The sequence below is a fragment of the Sparus aurata genome, unplaced genomic scaffold (genome assembly GCF_900880675.1).
Source record: "Sparus aurata unplaced genomic scaffold, fSpaAur1.1, whole genome shotgun sequence".
Classification (NCBI taxonomy): Eukaryota; Metazoa; Chordata; class Actinopteri; order Spariformes; family Sparidae; genus Sparus; species Sparus aurata.
In genome coordinates, this window is record NW_022045104.1 from 327,120 (window position 1) to 343,555 (window position 16,436).

The 16,436-nt window shown below is 45.0% G+C and overlaps 1 protein-coding gene across 2 annotated transcripts; it reads right to left on the reverse strand.

Annotated features, from left to right (window-relative positions):
- Positions 1 to 778: 778 nt before the first annotated feature.
- LOC115577609 (disks large homolog 4-like) lies at positions 779 to 16,289 on the reverse strand. 2 transcript variants are annotated; one of them, XM_030410483.1, is made up of 17 exons: positions 14,048 to 16,289; positions 13,900 to 13,950; positions 12,714 to 12,838; positions 12,377 to 12,546; positions 11,347 to 11,483; positions 11,096 to 11,258; positions 10,348 to 10,616; positions 7,143 to 7,245; positions 6,782 to 6,878; positions 6,459 to 6,635; positions 6,333 to 6,370; positions 6,204 to 6,251; positions 3,227 to 3,328; positions 2,973 to 3,145; positions 2,776 to 2,885; positions 2,495 to 2,586; positions 779 to 2,355 (listed from the first exon to the last, which is right to left on the reverse strand). In XM_030410483.1, the coding sequence occupies exons 2-17, from the start codon at positions 13,948 to 13,950 to the stop codon at positions 2,249 to 2,251; spliced, it is 1,962 nt and encodes a 653-aa protein (XP_030266343.1). In that variant the 5' UTR covers positions 14,048 to 16,289; the 3' UTR covers positions 779 to 2,248. The 2 variants fall into 2 exon arrangements, with proteins under 2 accessions (XP_030266343.1, XP_030266344.1); XM_030410484.1 differs by having other exon boundaries at positions 11,108 to 11,258; positions 14,048 to 15,974.
- Between the last annotated feature and the right edge of the window lie 147 nt (positions 16,290 to 16,436).

Below are 16,436 nucleotides of genomic sequence, written 5' to 3' on the forward strand. Positions count from 1 at the left end.
GCTCAGAGAAGTGGAGACTCTTCTGTGTTCTGGAGCCTCAGTGGAGGAACGAAGTCCTGACCAACATCAGGACAGCAGAGTCTCTCTCTGTCTGCAGCAGGAGACTCCAGACTCTCTGTTCACACTTCACCTCCACCCACAGAGCACCACTCCCTCCCTCCCCCTGTATGTTTGTATTGTTGCACTTCTATCACAGCACTTATACACTCTTGGACAAACAGCAGTTATGATCCTCAGATGATGACTTGACAGTTGTTTCTATATTTCTTTTATTCCATCGACGGTGATGTCGTGTTTCTCTCTTGTGACAAATGTACTTATTGTAAGTCGTTTGGACAAAAGTGTCTGATAAATGTGAATGTAAATGTAATCTGATTACATTGCCCAGCTCTCAGTCCGTCTGAGTGACCTCAGTGATGTGATGTCACTTCCTGCTCTGTATCAATCAAACCCGTCCATCACTGAGACAAACAGACTCCTGAATGAACAAGAAGGTCCAAATAATGCAGAATGAGTCAGAGACAGAGTTTCACAGAGTTTATAAAGTGTCTCCAACTCAACAACTCACTAAACTGACACATTTGTTAAGGGAGTCTGGTGCTGCTGTCACTGGTTCTGTCAGTGTGTTCACAAACATCTTCTTCTTCTTCTTCTTCTTCTTCCACAGAGGACGTCCGTGGAGTAGACGGTCCTTCAGCGTCACGCCACTAAAATAATCCTCATTAATCAGATCCAGATGTTTCAGGTGTTAATATTTATGAATCAGACAGATGTTACATTCAGCTTTTATAAGGAATTTATTTCAATATTTCAATAGTTGAATTTCATTTATAACTAATTATTTCATTATACAACAAACCAGCAGCCTCCTGTGTGTGTGTGTGTGTGTGTGTGTGTGTGTGTGTGAGTGTGTGTGTGTGTCACAAGATAATAATACATATTCAGATATGATTTTATAGCTTCAATAAAGTGTAGCTTCTGTCAGTGCTCAGAAAGAAAAGACGACCTCAGGTAAGCCCGCTGTGTGTGTGTGTGTGTGTGAGATGATATCACATCATCAATAATTCTGATTATTCTCATTATAATAATTATTATAATTATTCACAGGACCCTGATATTCAGTCTTAAAAAAGCCCACTGGAACCATCAGAAGCCAGTTTGGGAGCAGCAGCGGCCATGTTGGATCCACCAGCAGTCCCAGTCGCCATGGTTACACACACAGCGTCCGCCCACACCTGTCCAGGTGAGTTTGTGGTCCTGTTCAGGAGCAGGAATCATGGGTACTGTAGTCCAGAAGAGCTGGAGCTGGGACTTGTGGGTAATGTAGTCCCTCTGTGCTGTAGGTGGTGTAATCCTCCACTGGAGCCGGGAACTGTGGGTAATGTAGTCCAAAGCCTTAAAAACAGAAGTGTTGAGTTTCAGTTTGACCTCAAGAAGGAGGGGTCAGGATGTTGTAGTCCAAGCAGTGAGGCATCATGGGCATTGTAGTCCAATAGAAGAGGGAGGTGTGGTCTGACTGTTACTCCTCCCCCTCCTGTGTAGACACAGAGAGGGATTGTGGGTGATGTAGTCCAGATGAAGGAGTTCAGGGTGTTGTAGTCCATGCAGTGAGTTACAGTGAGTCACTGTGAGTTTCTGTAGTCCAAATGAGGAGGATTGTTGGTATTGTAGTCCAGACAGACTGTGGGAGTTGAAGTCCGGCAGAGGGGGATTGTGGGTGTTGTAGTCCAGTGTTTGATACTTTAAGCCCTGAATAGACTGTGTGTTTGAGCCCCATCGTTTTATTTACAGTCACACAAGTCTTTATGTACACTACACACACACACACACACACACACACACACACACTCACACACACACACACTCACGCACACACGCACACACACACACAAACTCACACACACACACACCATTTTCACATCACATAAATAAATAAATAAATAGAGAAATCAATAAATAAATATGTTAATATAAATACTTCAATACCAACTGAACTCTACAGTCCTCTGATTCAGTATTTACTGATAATACAGGATTATTCAATCAATTAATCAATCATCCAATCAGATGTCCCTCTGACACACCGACGGCTCCATCAGCCAATCAGTGCGCTCGCTCCTCAGCCTCCAGAAAGAAAACAGAAACTGTAAAAAGACAAACGTCTGCTCTCCGTCACGTCACGCCGCTCAGAGGGGGATGACGGCGGCGGTTTCCGTGGAGACGATGCCCTGTGGCTGGCAGTGGCCAATCAGAGTCTGTCACGGGCTGGAACCCAGATGTACGGGCCGCTCTGCTCCTCGATGACGGCTTTCACCAGGTGGTACACCTCCTCGAAGCTGTCGCCGTGCACGATGGCTGCAGGTGGACACACACACACACACACAGTTAAGATCAAGGTGACAACAAGAAGTCTTTTCATGTCTCTTTGTAGTCACACACACACACACACACACAGTCACCATCACACACATGAAACCATCAGGTGTGTTTTTACCTGTGAAACACTCGAGGAAGTCTTGTTCCAGTTTGATAGCTCGATCCAGAGCTTTCCTCGCCTGATCCTCCGACAGACGCTTGTTCAGATCCCTGCACACACACACACACACACACACACACACACACACACACACACACACACACACACACACACACACATTCTGAACCTCAATAACTTTTACTGATACATCAAAAAATCACTGATGTGACATGATGACCTCAGTGACGACCTCAGTGATGACCTCACTGATGACCTCAGTGACGACCTCACAGACTTACAGGATGTTCTCGAGGGATCGTGGTCGGATGAAGATGGCGATGGGGTGGAGCTGAGCCACCTGCAGCCTCCTCACAGCGTTGGCCGACACGTCCAGGATGCAGTGTTTCCCCTGGTCCAAACACACACACACACACACACGTTAATGAGTAACACCTGCTCGTGGTCCTGCAGGAGACATGAAGCCGGCGTGTCTCACCTGCTCGGCCACCTGTCTGACGCTCTGCACCGACGTCCCGTACAGGTGGTTGTTGTACTGCCCCGCCTCGATGAAGCGATGGGACTGGATGTCCCGCTCCATCTGTTCCCGTGACGACACAAAGTGGTAGTCCCGCCCGTCGGCCTCATAGTCCCTCCGAGGGCGTGTGGTGTCTGCAGAGAGAGTTACAGCAGTCACTTCCTGCTCGATGACATCATGTTTCCTGTTTTCACACCTGAGGACGAAACACTCACGAGGGACGCAGGAGCCGAACTTGTCCGGGAACTCAGACAGCAGGTCGTCGTTGACTCGGTCTTTGGTCGGCCCCAAGATGATGACGGGACGGGCGTAGTCCACTACAGACAGACAGGAAACTTTATTCATACATGTTCATGTTAACAAACACACAGTCACCAGGGGTCCGTTTCACAAAGCAGGTTCAACAAACTCTGAGTCTAACCCTGAACTCTGAGTTGATCTACTCTGAGATAGGAAACTCTGAGTTTTCGGTTCCAGAACAGCTGATTTGAGTTAGTTTGATCAACTCGGAGTACTTTAACCTGGAGTTAAGCACGTGCACCACAAGTATAAAAAGACAGCATCAGTGGAGCCCTGATTCGACGAGTCACCATGGCAACGGGGAAGAGGAGGGTTTATGTTTTTCACCCCACTGGAATTGGAAATATTAAAGCGCTCATACGGTGAGTTTGAGCACGTTTTTAGAAGGAAGTGTAACACCGCTGCAGAAGCAAAACAGAGGGAGACGGCGTGGGAGAACATTGGTGCTCGGGTCAATGCGTAATTTTAAATGTAGTCCTTTGCAATCACAATAATATTACAGGGGGAAACTGCTTGAGTGGTAGCCTATTAATTATTTCATTTAGGTGCAAACCTGAGGGGGAGAAGCGCACTTGGCTGCAGCTTAAGATGAAACATAAAAACATTAGACCTCGGCATAATCTCATGGGGGTAACTCATTTTGATCATGTTTTACATTGTAAAGTAAATATTAAGTGGCTGTTTGACTGTACAGTTGTTTTATCCCCAACATAATGCTGTTTTCACACACATAAATGTCTTCTCATCTATATCATGCTCTGTTAAATAATTAATCCTATTTAAACTAACACAGACTTCCTCAGCCAACAGAAAGAAAGCAGATGCCCGTAAAACGGGTGGTGGCCCAGCACCGCCACCTCTAACGGAGGCAGAGGAGCTGAAAATGATAAAGATGGGTAGTAGCTGTTTCAGGGCGAGGCACACTTTTCTGACCGCTCTGATACAGTTGTCTTGCTCAAGTGCTCTGCATCTCCGACGTTGTATAAAAAACTCCCATTTGCAAAAAAAAAAAAACGCAGCGCAGCACACAATATCTGCTGGGATGTGAGAGCATGACTTCGGTTGGTAATGTTGGAAATGTAAGGACGGATTAGGTTGTGTATGTAAATGATGGACTGTGACGTGAAACGGTACCGCTCAAAAAGATAATTGTCTGGAAATGCAAGAACATCTATGCGCGGTCTGATAATCATCTCCCGACGAATATTTAATTCTCTGCGCAGTAATGCTGCACCTTCATCCACGGGATCATTATCAAAAGGACATGCCATGGTAGTGAAAATAGTCGCCACCTAATATAACTTCTAATGTAGGCCTACTGACTGATTTTTGCAATGATTTTCTCAAAAAACCGACGGCAGAACTATACTACGCCAAAACTCGCCTGCTGACTGAATGAATGAGGAAATCAAATACCGTGTGTGGCTGAAAGAGGGCGGAGACAGAGAGAAACTCGAGGTTTGTTGAGAAAAACCTGGTCCCGACCAGGTTAGTTTCACAGAGTATGTTACCATGGTAACTGACCGAGAGCTTAAGTTACTTCTCTCTGTGAAACAGGCTAGAGTTACCCCTCTTTCTCTGGTTTGAGTTACCTCCCTTTGTGAAACGGAAAACTCAGAGTTTCCCTCATTTCAGGGTTAACAGACTCAGAGTTTTCACTAAACCTGCTTTGTGAAACGGACCCCTGGACGACACAAAGACCTGCAAACATTAACGAGACAGAGGATCAGCTCGAGTTACTTCTGATTGGTTTCACCTACGTCTCTGTAGTCGGTTAGTATCTGGAGTTATTTAGTTTCTCTTTGTAGTTGTTTTGTTTCTCTTTGCATTTATTTAGTGTCTCTTTGTAGCTGTTTTGTTTTTCTTTGTAGCTGTTTTGTTTCTCTTTGTAGTTGTTTTGTTTATCTTTGTAGCTGTTTTGTGTCTCTTTGTAGTTGTTTTGTGTCTGTATGTAGTTGTTTTGTGTCTCTTTGTAGTTGTTGTGTGTCTCTTTGTAGTTGTTTTGTGTCTCTTTGCAGCTGTTTTGTTTCTCTTTGTAGTTGTTTTGTTTCTCTTTGTAGTTGTTTTGTGTCTCTTTGTAGCTGTTTTGTGTCTCTTTGTAGCTGTTTTGTATCTCTTGCAGTTGTTTTGTTTCTCTTTGCAGTTGTTTTGTTTCTCTTTGTAGTTGTTTTGTGTCTCTTTGCAGCTGTTTTGTGTCTCTTTGTAGTTGTTTTGTTTCTCTTTGTAGTTGTTTTGTGTCTCTTTGTAGCTGTTTTGTGTCTCTTTGTAGCTGTTTTGTGTCTCTTTGCAGTTGTTTTGTGTCTCTTTGCAGTTGTTTTGTATCTCTTGCAGTTGTTTTGTTTCTCTTTGCAGTTGTTTTGTTTCTCTTTGTAGTTGTTTTGTGTCTCTTTGTAGCTGTTTTGTGTCTCTTTGTAGTTGTTTTGTATCTCTTGCAGTTGTTTTGTTTCTCTTTGCAGTTGTTTTGTTTCTCTTTGTAGTTGTTTTGTGTCTCTTTGTAGCTGTTTTGTGTCTCTTTGTAGTTGTTTTGTGTCTCTTTGCAGTTGTTTTGTATCTCTTGCAGTTGTTTTGTTTCTCTTTGTAGTTGTTTTGTGTCTCTTTGTAGCTGTTTTGTGTCTCTTTGTGGCTGTCACTGTAAACACAGGTCTGGCAGTTGGGTTTCAGGCCCACATGACTTCCTGGTCGGCCTGTTGAACCTTGTCTGAACACGACGTGTATCTTATAGCTTTGTCTAAAACATCAGACTTAGTTTATAGTTTGTGTTTGGCTGCAGGTTGTGGATGTACACAACATCAGTCCAGGTCCTGGAGGGTCTGACCTGAACCACAGTGGATCTTAGTCCTCATGACCTTTAACCTTACAGGATCACATGAGTTTGCTGGCGGTGCCACTGACCTTCAATCTGAGTGATGAGCTCGTAGCTGTGGACGAAGCCTTCTCTTCCTGTGAGCACAGAACAGACACACACATTCAGACATGTTCTCCTTCACTCTGATTGGTTTATTCTCTGTGGTGAAGTTTCACCTTTACTCTTCATACGGGACCACTCCTTCCTCTCCACCCTGAAACACACACACACACACACACACATCAGCAGCGTATTCATAAGGACCCTGCAGCAGTACTTCAGTATCTGAGAGTTCTGTGGACCTGTGTTTGGACGGGACGTATCCCAGCTCGTCCAGCTCCCCCTGCTGGTTCACTCGTCTGGCCTGCCACCACTCGTCATCGGCGCTGTCCATCACATGAAGAACCTCCCCAAAGTTAAAGTCCAGAGCCTGAGACAGGACGCCGCAGTCCCACTGCTTATCGTAGTCGAACAAGGCCCTGAACACAGCCACAGTCAGAACATCAGATTACTACAGTCGTCTTTACAGGTGCCTCAGGTGAGCTACCTGCCCAGGTGAGCCACCTGCCCAGGTGAGCCGCCTGCCCAGGTGAGCTACCTCCAGGTGCATCAGTGACACAGTTACCTGACGTAGAAGCTGCGGTTGGCTCTCAGACTTCCAGACGAGCTGTTCATCATCTGCTCCCTCAGGTCGTGGATCTTTGCTTCAAAGCGGCTGTACTCTGCACACGCACACACGTACACATGCACACACAGGTGTGAAGGTGAAACAGGTGCTGAATGTTAGCTTCATATTAGCATCTCATTAGTGGATATGTTTGACCTCTGAAGTCATTCAAATCATATTTTTGTACTGAAGCTCGAGCGGTTACTTTACTTTGATGAGTTCAATTTACGGTTTTACCTTCTTTAAAGTGTGTGTGTGTGTGTGTGTGTTGGTGTGTGTGTGTGTGTGTGTGTGTGTGTTGGTGTGTGTGTGCGCTCACCTTCAGGTCTGTACTGAGCTACTATGGTAACAGTCTGTCCAGCGTTCTTCAGAGCGGCTGCTGCCTGTTCATGTGTGGCATACCTGAGATCCACACCGTTCACCTGCACACACACACACACACACACCAAACACACACACACACACACACACACACACACACACACACACACACACACACGCCAGGGCAGACATCAGAGGACAGTTTACAGTGTGATCAGGGAGATTCAGAGTGTTCTGGATTAACAAGGTGAGTCACAGTGAGGTCGTGTCTCCTGCAGGATGTTCAGGTAGAGAAAGATTAACGGTCAATAAGTGACTCTTACTTCAACCTGTCAGCTCATGGATGATGACTGATTCATGAACTGAACCTCCACATGCCCACTGAAATGTCACAACATGAAGGAACAGTTCTTATTCATGGGTTTGATCGCTCCGTGTAATATTGGTTGTTGCACTTCTGTACATTTTGGATCTATATTTTCCCATAATGCTTTGGAGATGTAACCAGGAAGTTAACCTATAGTGTTCACATGTAGTCAAAACTCTCCATTACTGTTAGCTAAATTAGCCGTGAGCAGATGCTGTCAGCACTGTGCTCATGGACGTTCAGACAGCTGACACTGGATCAGTTTATACTGACGACAACCTCCAAACAGGAAGTGGAGTTCTGAATGATGTCACTGTCAATGATGATGTCATCAGGAAGTGACTCACACTGAGGATCTGGGCCCGTATTCACAAAGAATCTTAAGGCTAAAAGTAGCTCCTAACAGGTGAATTTAGGAGCAACTCCTAAAAATAATGGGCGTGTCAGTTGTAACTTTAGGACTCCTAATTTTTGAAAATAAGAGTTATTCACAAAACATTTTAGGCCTAAAAGTAGCAGCTAAGTCTGGGAGACCTTAGTAGTCGTCCAGAGGACTCCTGACTCACCAAGACCTGGTCACAGCCGAATGTTCTGGAGATGCTAAATAACAGGGAATTATTAAAGCGATGGCTGATGGACCGCAAAGGGATTGAAGTTGTGGTTGAGTTGGTGAGAGACGCAATAACGTCCCCAACCAACCGAAACAATCCAATAACGCCGGAGTTAAAATGTTTGGCAACACTCCGGTGTTTGGCGGCGGGGAAAATGCAGCTCTTCACCCGGGACTAGTATTACCTGGAGACCTCAAGTGATTTAGAATTTATCCCACCACGTCTGTGTTTCGTGCTGCGCATTCACACAGGATAAGCAAAGTCTGTGTTTTACTGACATTATCCCCCGGGTCGATCTCACTGGAGCCCTTACTGGAGCAGCACAACGGTTAGATATGGATATTTTAATATAATAACTGGTGAGCCTGATGAAAGATGGAAAAATGTTCCTTACCGCATGCTGCCATGCATGTAATCCATCTAATCATCTTCAGAGATTTCGCTCCTCTGATGAGCCTCCTGAATTTGCACCCAAAAAATGCTTATAATTCCCAACGCAGCCTCCATAATTCTCAATTATTACGAATTACTGGAGGTCCCCAGGTTATACTAGTCCTGTGTGAATAGGGCTTTTGTCAATCGGAAAAAGTTGCATTCCATCTATACACAAATTGTCTTTGACGCACGTTACAATATACTGGACATTGTTGCGAAATGGCTCGGATGGCTTTTACTGACAATTCACGTTTTTCATCGCAATCTTCTAATTTGTAATTTTTGTCCGAAGCGTTTATCCAATATCTTTTCATAGGCTTTGGCCCTGGTCTGTACTCACACTGAGGATCTGGTCTCTGTACTCACACTGAGGATCTGGTCTCTGTACTCACACTGAGGATCTGGTCTGTACTCACACTGAGGATCTGGTCTGTACTCACACTGAGGATCTGGTCTGTACTCACACTGAGGATCTGGTCTGTACTCACACTGAGGATCTGGTCTCTGTACTCACACTGAGGATCTGGTCTGTACTCACACTGAGGATCTGGTCTGTACTCACACTGAGGATCTGGTCTGTACTCACACTGAGGATCTGGTCTGTACTCACACTGAGGATCTGGTCTGTACTCACACTGAGGATCTGGTCTCTGTACTCACACTGAGGATCTGGTCTCTGTACTCACACTGAGGATCTGGTCTGTACTCACACTGAGGATCTGGTCTCTGTACTCACACTGAGGATCTGGTCTGTACTCACACTGAGGATCTGGTCTCTGTACTCACACTGAGGATCTGGTCTGTACTCACACTGAGGATCTGGTCTCTGTACTCACACTGAGGATCTGGTCTGTACTCACACTGAGGATCTGGTCTCTGTACTCACACTGAGGATCTGGTCTCTGTACTCACACTGAGGATCTGGTCTCTGTACTCACACTGAGGATCTGGTCTCTGTACTCACACTGAGGATCTGGTCTGTACTCACACTGAGGATCTGGTCTCTGTACTCACACTGAGGATCTGGTCTCTGTACTCACACTGAGGATCTGGTCTCTGTACTCACACTGAGGATCTGGTCTCTGTACTCACACTGAGGATCTGGTCTCTGTACTCACACTGAGGATCTGGTCTCTGTACTCACACTGAGGATCTGGTCTGTACTCACACTGAGGATCTGGTCTCTGTACTCACACTGAGGATCTGGTCTGTACTCACACTGAGGATCTGGTCTGTACTCACACTGAGGATCTGGTCTGTACTCACACTGAGGATCTGGTCTGTACTCACACTGAGGATCTGGTCTCTGTACTCACACTGAGGATCTGGTCTGTACTCACACTGAGGATCTGGTCTGTACTCACACTGAGGATCTGGTCTCTGTACTCACACTGAGGATCTGGTCTCTGTACTCACACTGAGGATCTGGTCTGTACTCACACTGAGGATCTGGTCTCTGTACTCACACTGAGGATCTGGTCTCTGTACTCACACTGAGGATCTGGTCTCTGTACTCACACTGAGGATCTGGTCTCTGTACTCACACTGAGGATCTGGTCTCTGTACTCACACTGAGGATCTGGTCTGTACTCACACTGAGGATCTGGTCTGTACTCACACTGAGGATCTGGTCTGTACTCACACTGAGGATCTGGTCTCTGTACTCACACTGAGGATCTGGTCTCTGTACTCACACTGAGGATCTGGTCTGTACTCACACTGAGGATCTGGTCTGTACTCACACTGAGGATCTGGTCTGTACTCACACTGAGGATCTGGTCTGTACTCACACTGAGGATCTGGTCTCCCTTGCGGAGCTCTCCACTCAGGTCTGCTGGTCCTCCTGCGAGGATGAAGGAGATGAAGATTCCTTCTCCGTCTTCTCCGCCCACGATGTTGAAGCCCAGACCAGTGGAGCCTCGCTGCACGCAGACTCTGCGAGGCTCCCGGGAATAATCGTCCTCTCCCATCATGCCGCGGGGGATAGGTGAGTATCGTCGTGGTGACGGAGGAGGGAGGGCTTGTGGGTAATCACACATGTAGTCAGGCTCCATGTAGGCTGAGGAGACATGAAGAAACAACGTCAGTCCTGACAGCGTCCCACATGTTGGATTCAGAGACTCTCGTCAGGACAGAGACCCTGTTCACACCTGGTGCCACAGTCCCAATACACAAGAAGGTCCAAATAATGCAGAATGAGTCAGAGACAGAGTTTCACAGAGTTTATAAAGTGTCTCCAACTCAACAACTCACTAAACTGACACATTTGTTAAGGGAGTCTGGGGACTTTCTCCACGGGGACAAAGAAGTAGCCTATATTGTTACTGTTTAGTGTCTTTGTAACATGTGACATGTTTAGATCAATAACATGTTTCTTCTTTCATAAATGGTTACAATCTGTCACAGACACAGTTTCATAATGTTCATAAAGTTTGTTTCAACTCAACAACTGGTTGGATCAGTTCAACAGAAACTAAAGTCTGACTGGTGTCAGGTCCAGGTGGTTCCAGGTGTCAGAGACAGGAAGTGTGTGCTCACAGGTGTACGTACAGCTGGTCAGGTCGGGGGGGCTGTATCGATCAGCAGGGTGGATGTACTGCGAGGCAGGTGTGGCCACCTTCAGGTAGACCACCTCCCCTGTGTTCTTCAGGGCCGCCACAGCGTCTTCATGCAGGACATCCTCCAGGGACACATGGTTCACCTGCGGGGTGGAAGGTCAAAGGTCAGGTGAGTCTGAACAAGGTGTGGATTAGAACATGTCACTGAGTGTACGGAGGGGTTCTCCTTACAGCCAGGATTTTGTCCCCGATCTGTAGCCGTCCGTCACGGTGCGCCGCTCCGCCCTCGATGATCTTGGTGACGTAGATGCTGTTGTCTCCAGGAACGTGTTGGTTCCCCACGCCTCCGGCTATACTGAAGCCCAGACCTGGACCGGACCGGACCACGACAGAACCGGTCAGTTCAAACATGTTATCAGTCAGCCATTCTGTTGTGTGTGAAAGAGAACCTCTCTGATGGGTTCTTTCAGAAGAGATCTTCTGGTTCATCAAATGAATGAATGAATGAGGAACCTTTAAACCAGAGTTCTTTATAAAGGTTTAAAACACTGAACAGCCTTTGTAACAGGGTTCTAGTTGGTTTAAGAAGGTTCTTTTAATGTGTTACAAATGTTGTTATGGGTTCCTGAATACCAGTTAAGTGGGAGAAAACCTTTCCAACAGGATAATGTGACACACTTTGTTACAGGGTTCTAACAGGTTCTACGGTCTGTAAGGTCTGTAACCTTTCTGATAAATGTGCTGAAGTATACTGAAGTATTAGAGAACATTTCTGAGACGGTTCTTTATAATGTGTCATCAAAGTTACACAGTCTCATTAATCATGAGGGAATGTTTTATTTAGGGTTCTTCAAGCGTCACAGAGGTTGTGCAGTCTGTAGAATCAGTATATCCTTTCTACAAGGTTCTTAAAGTGTGGAACAAATTACAACTCCTGTAACATGATAAAGGTTCTGCAGCATGTTGGATCCTTGAGAACCTTTCTAACAAGGTTCTTCAATGCAGTAGTTTGTTGGATGTGTTCTGTCAGGCAACAAGGGTTCTCAGACTCTGAAGTCAGTACAGAACCGTTCTAACTAGATCATTGAAGCCACTACACTCTGGAGCTTGATTGATTATTGGAGGAACTTCCTAACACCATACAGGTTCAGGTTCTGATTGGTTCTTTTAGAAACCGAAAACATTCTGCGGACCGTATAATCAGTACAGAACGTTGTTCCTCTGCATCACAGACTGTAAAGGAAGAGGTTCTATGTTCTACCTTTAGGTCCTTTCATCAGTTTGATCTGTGTGACACGTTCAGTCGGTGGGCGTCGCCGCAGGACGTACAGCCTGACAACAGGCCCCGCCTCCTTCAGTGCTTCCACGGCGATGGAGTGAGTGACCTCACGCACGTCCACGTCGTTAACGAATACGATGCTGTCGTTCACCCTGAAGACGGAGAGAGAAAGAGAGAGAGAGAGAGAGGGAGTCATCAGGACATTTCAGGAGAGGATGTGTGTGTGTGTGTGTGTGTGTGTGTGTTTGTGTTAGTGTGTTTGTGTGTGTGCGTGTGTGTTTGTGTATGTGTGTGTGTGTGTGTGTGTGTGTGTGTGTACCTGAGGCGCCCGTCCTGGGCGGCTGCTCCTCCAGGGATGATCTTGGTGATGAAGATGGATGGGTCGTCTCCGATGTGAGGATTATCAGTTCCTCCTGCGATGCTAAAACCCAGACCAGAGTTCCCCTGGACACACACACACACACACACACACACACACACACACACATACACAAACACATACACACATACACACATACACACACACACACACACACAGTTAGCTAAAATATAGCAAGTTAATCAGTGAGCTTCAGAGCTGCTGGTATTTTGTTGCCAGGCTAGCTGTTTCCCCTTGTTTCCAGTCTTTATGCTAAGCTAAGCCAAGTGGCCCCATACACACTTCCTCCCTCAGGAATCAGGCTCAGTTATCTTGAGGACTGTGATCAGTGTGTGAAGTGAGCTCCAGTCGTCACACAGGACGGCGTGTTGGAGACGTGAGGACGGATCAATGAGTCCATCAGTGTGATCAGATGCTGGCTGAGATGTTTGAAGCTGAGCTCTGCAGAAGCTGCAGTGACTCAGTGATGATCTGTCTACACTGACAGCTGTGACTGTGTTCATGATTAAAGTTCAGCTCCGCTCCGTTTCATTTCTAAAATGTTTCCTAAAATAATACGGTGAGGATAAAAATAACAGCTGCTGTCAGCCGGGCGGAGTTTATTTGATGTCAGCCGGGCGGAGTTTATTTGATGTCAGCCGGGTGGAGTTTATTTTGGTGAGCGCAGCGTTTCAACACGACTGACAGTTTCTAAAAACAGAGCAGAGAGCCACACACACCTCCACCCTCAGCCTCTCACACACACACACACACACACACACACACACACACACACACACACACCGGCTTAATCCTGGGTTCTGATTGGTTGCGGGTTTGTAAACTGTCATTTGCTCCATGCTACAGTGAGAGCAGCATCACCGTCCAAAACACCACAGAAGGGCGCTGTGACACAAGCTGCTCCGACACATGTGATCCGCTCACAGCTCATTGGACGCCTGTGTGTAACAGTGTGTGTGTAACAGTGTGTGTGTAACAGTGTGTTGTTGGAGTATGTGTAACAGTGTGCATTACAGTTTGTGTGTGTGTATTACAATGTGTGCATCACGGTGCGTGTGTGTGTGTGTGTGTGATACAGTTTGAGTGTGTGTTACAGTGTGTGTGTGTGTGTGTTTGTGTGTCGTACCCTCTCCAGTGTGATCTCTTCGTACTCCAGCTCTCCTTCTGATCCGTTCATCTGTGAAAACAGAAAAAGAAAAAAACATCATCACATGATCAGCATCTCCACGGCAACACCATGGTAACAGCTGTTGAGCCCTCAGGGGGGCGGTTACCTAGGCAACTGTAACTGCTGCAGCTATGGCGACCACTTCTCTCTCATATCATCTCTTCCATGTAACATGATGATGACATCATTTCCTGTTCCAGTCATGATTCATATAGAGTCCATACAGTCACACTGACTGACTTTAATCATGATTCAAATAGAGTCCATACGGTCACACTGACTGACTTTAATCATGATTCATATAGAGTCTATACGGTCACACTGACTGACTTTACTCATGATTCATATAGAGTCCATACGGTCACACTGACTGACTTTAATCATGATTCATATAGAGTCTATACGGTCACACTGACTGACTTTACTCATGATTCAAATAGAGTCCATACGGTCACACTGACTGACTTTAATCATGATTCAAATAGAGTCCATACAGTCACACTGACTGACTTTACTCATGATTCATATAGAGTCCATACGGTCACACTGACTGACTTTAATCATGATTCATATAGAGTCTATACAGTCACACTGACTGACTTTACTCATGATTCAAATAGAGTCCATACGGTCACACTGACTGACTTTAATCATGATTCATATAGAGTCCATACAGTCACACTGACTGACTTTACTCATGATTCATATAGAGTCCATACGGTCACACTGACTGACTTTAATCATGATTCATATAGAGTCTATACAGTCACACTGACTGACTTTACTCATGATTCAAATAGAGTCCATACAGTCACACTGACTGACTTTACTCATGATTCATATAGAGTCCATATGGTCACACTGACTGACTTTACTCATGATTCATATAGAGTCCATACGGTCACACTGACTGACTTTACTCATGATTCATATAGAGTCCATACAGTCACACTGACTGACTTTACTCATGATTCAAATAGAGTCCATACGGTCACACTGACTGACTTTACTCATGATTCATATAGAGTCCATACGGTCACACTGACTGACTTTAATCATGATTCATATAGAGTCCATACAGTCACACTGACTGACTTTAATCATGATTCATATAGAGTCTATACAGTCACACTGACTGACTTTACTCATGATTCATATAGAGTCTATACAGTCACACTGACTGACTTTACTCATGATTCATATAGAGTCTATACAGTCACACTGACTGACTTTACTCATGATTCAAATAGAGTCCATACGGTCACACTGACTGACTTTACTCATGATTCATATAGAGTCCATACGGTCACACTGACTGGCTTTACTCATGATTCAAATAGAGTCCATACGGTCACACTGACTGACTTTACTCATGATTCATATAGAGTCTATACAGTCACACTGACTGACTTTACTCATGATTCAAATAGAGTCCATACGGTCACACTGACTGACTTTACTCATGATTCATATAGAGTCCATACGGTCACACTGACTGACTTTACTCATGATTCAAATAGAGTCCATACAGTCACACTGACTGACTTTACTCATGATTCATATAGAGTCCATACGGTCACACTGACTGACTTTAATCATGATTCATATAGAGTCTATACAGTCACACTGACTGACTTTACTCATGATTCATATAGAGTCTATACAGTCACACTGACTGACTTTACTCATGATTCAAATAGAGTCCATATGGTCACACTGACTGACTTTAATCATGATTCATATAGAGTCTATACAGTCACACTGACTGACTTTACTCATGATTCATATAGAGTCTATACAGTCACACTGACTGACTTTACTCATGATTCATATAGAGTCCATACGGTCACACTGACTGACTTTACTCATGATTCATATAGAGTCTATACAGTCACACTGACTGACTTTACTCATGATTCATATAGAGTCCATACAGTCACACTGACTGACTTTAATCATGATTCATATAGAGTCTATACAGTCACACTGACTTTACTCATGATTCATATAGAGTCCATACGGTCACACTGACTGACGTTACTCATGATTCATATAGAGTCTATACAGTCACACTGACTGACTTTACTCATGATTCATATAGAGTCTATACAGTCACACTGACTTTACTCATGATTCATATAGAGTCCATACGGTCACACTGACTGACTTTACTCATGATTCATATAGAGTCCATACAGTCACACTGACTGACTCATGATTCATATAGAGTCCATACAGTCACACTGACTGACTTTAATCATGATTCATATAGAGTCCATACAGTCACACTGACTGACTTTACTCATGATTCATATAGAGTCTATACAGTCACACTGACTTTACTCATGATTCATATAGAGTCTATACAGTCACACTGACTTTACTCATGATTCATATAGAGTCCATACGTCACACTGACTGACTTCACGTGATTCATATAGAGTCCATACAGTCACACTGACTGACTCATGATTCATATAGAGTCCATACAGTCA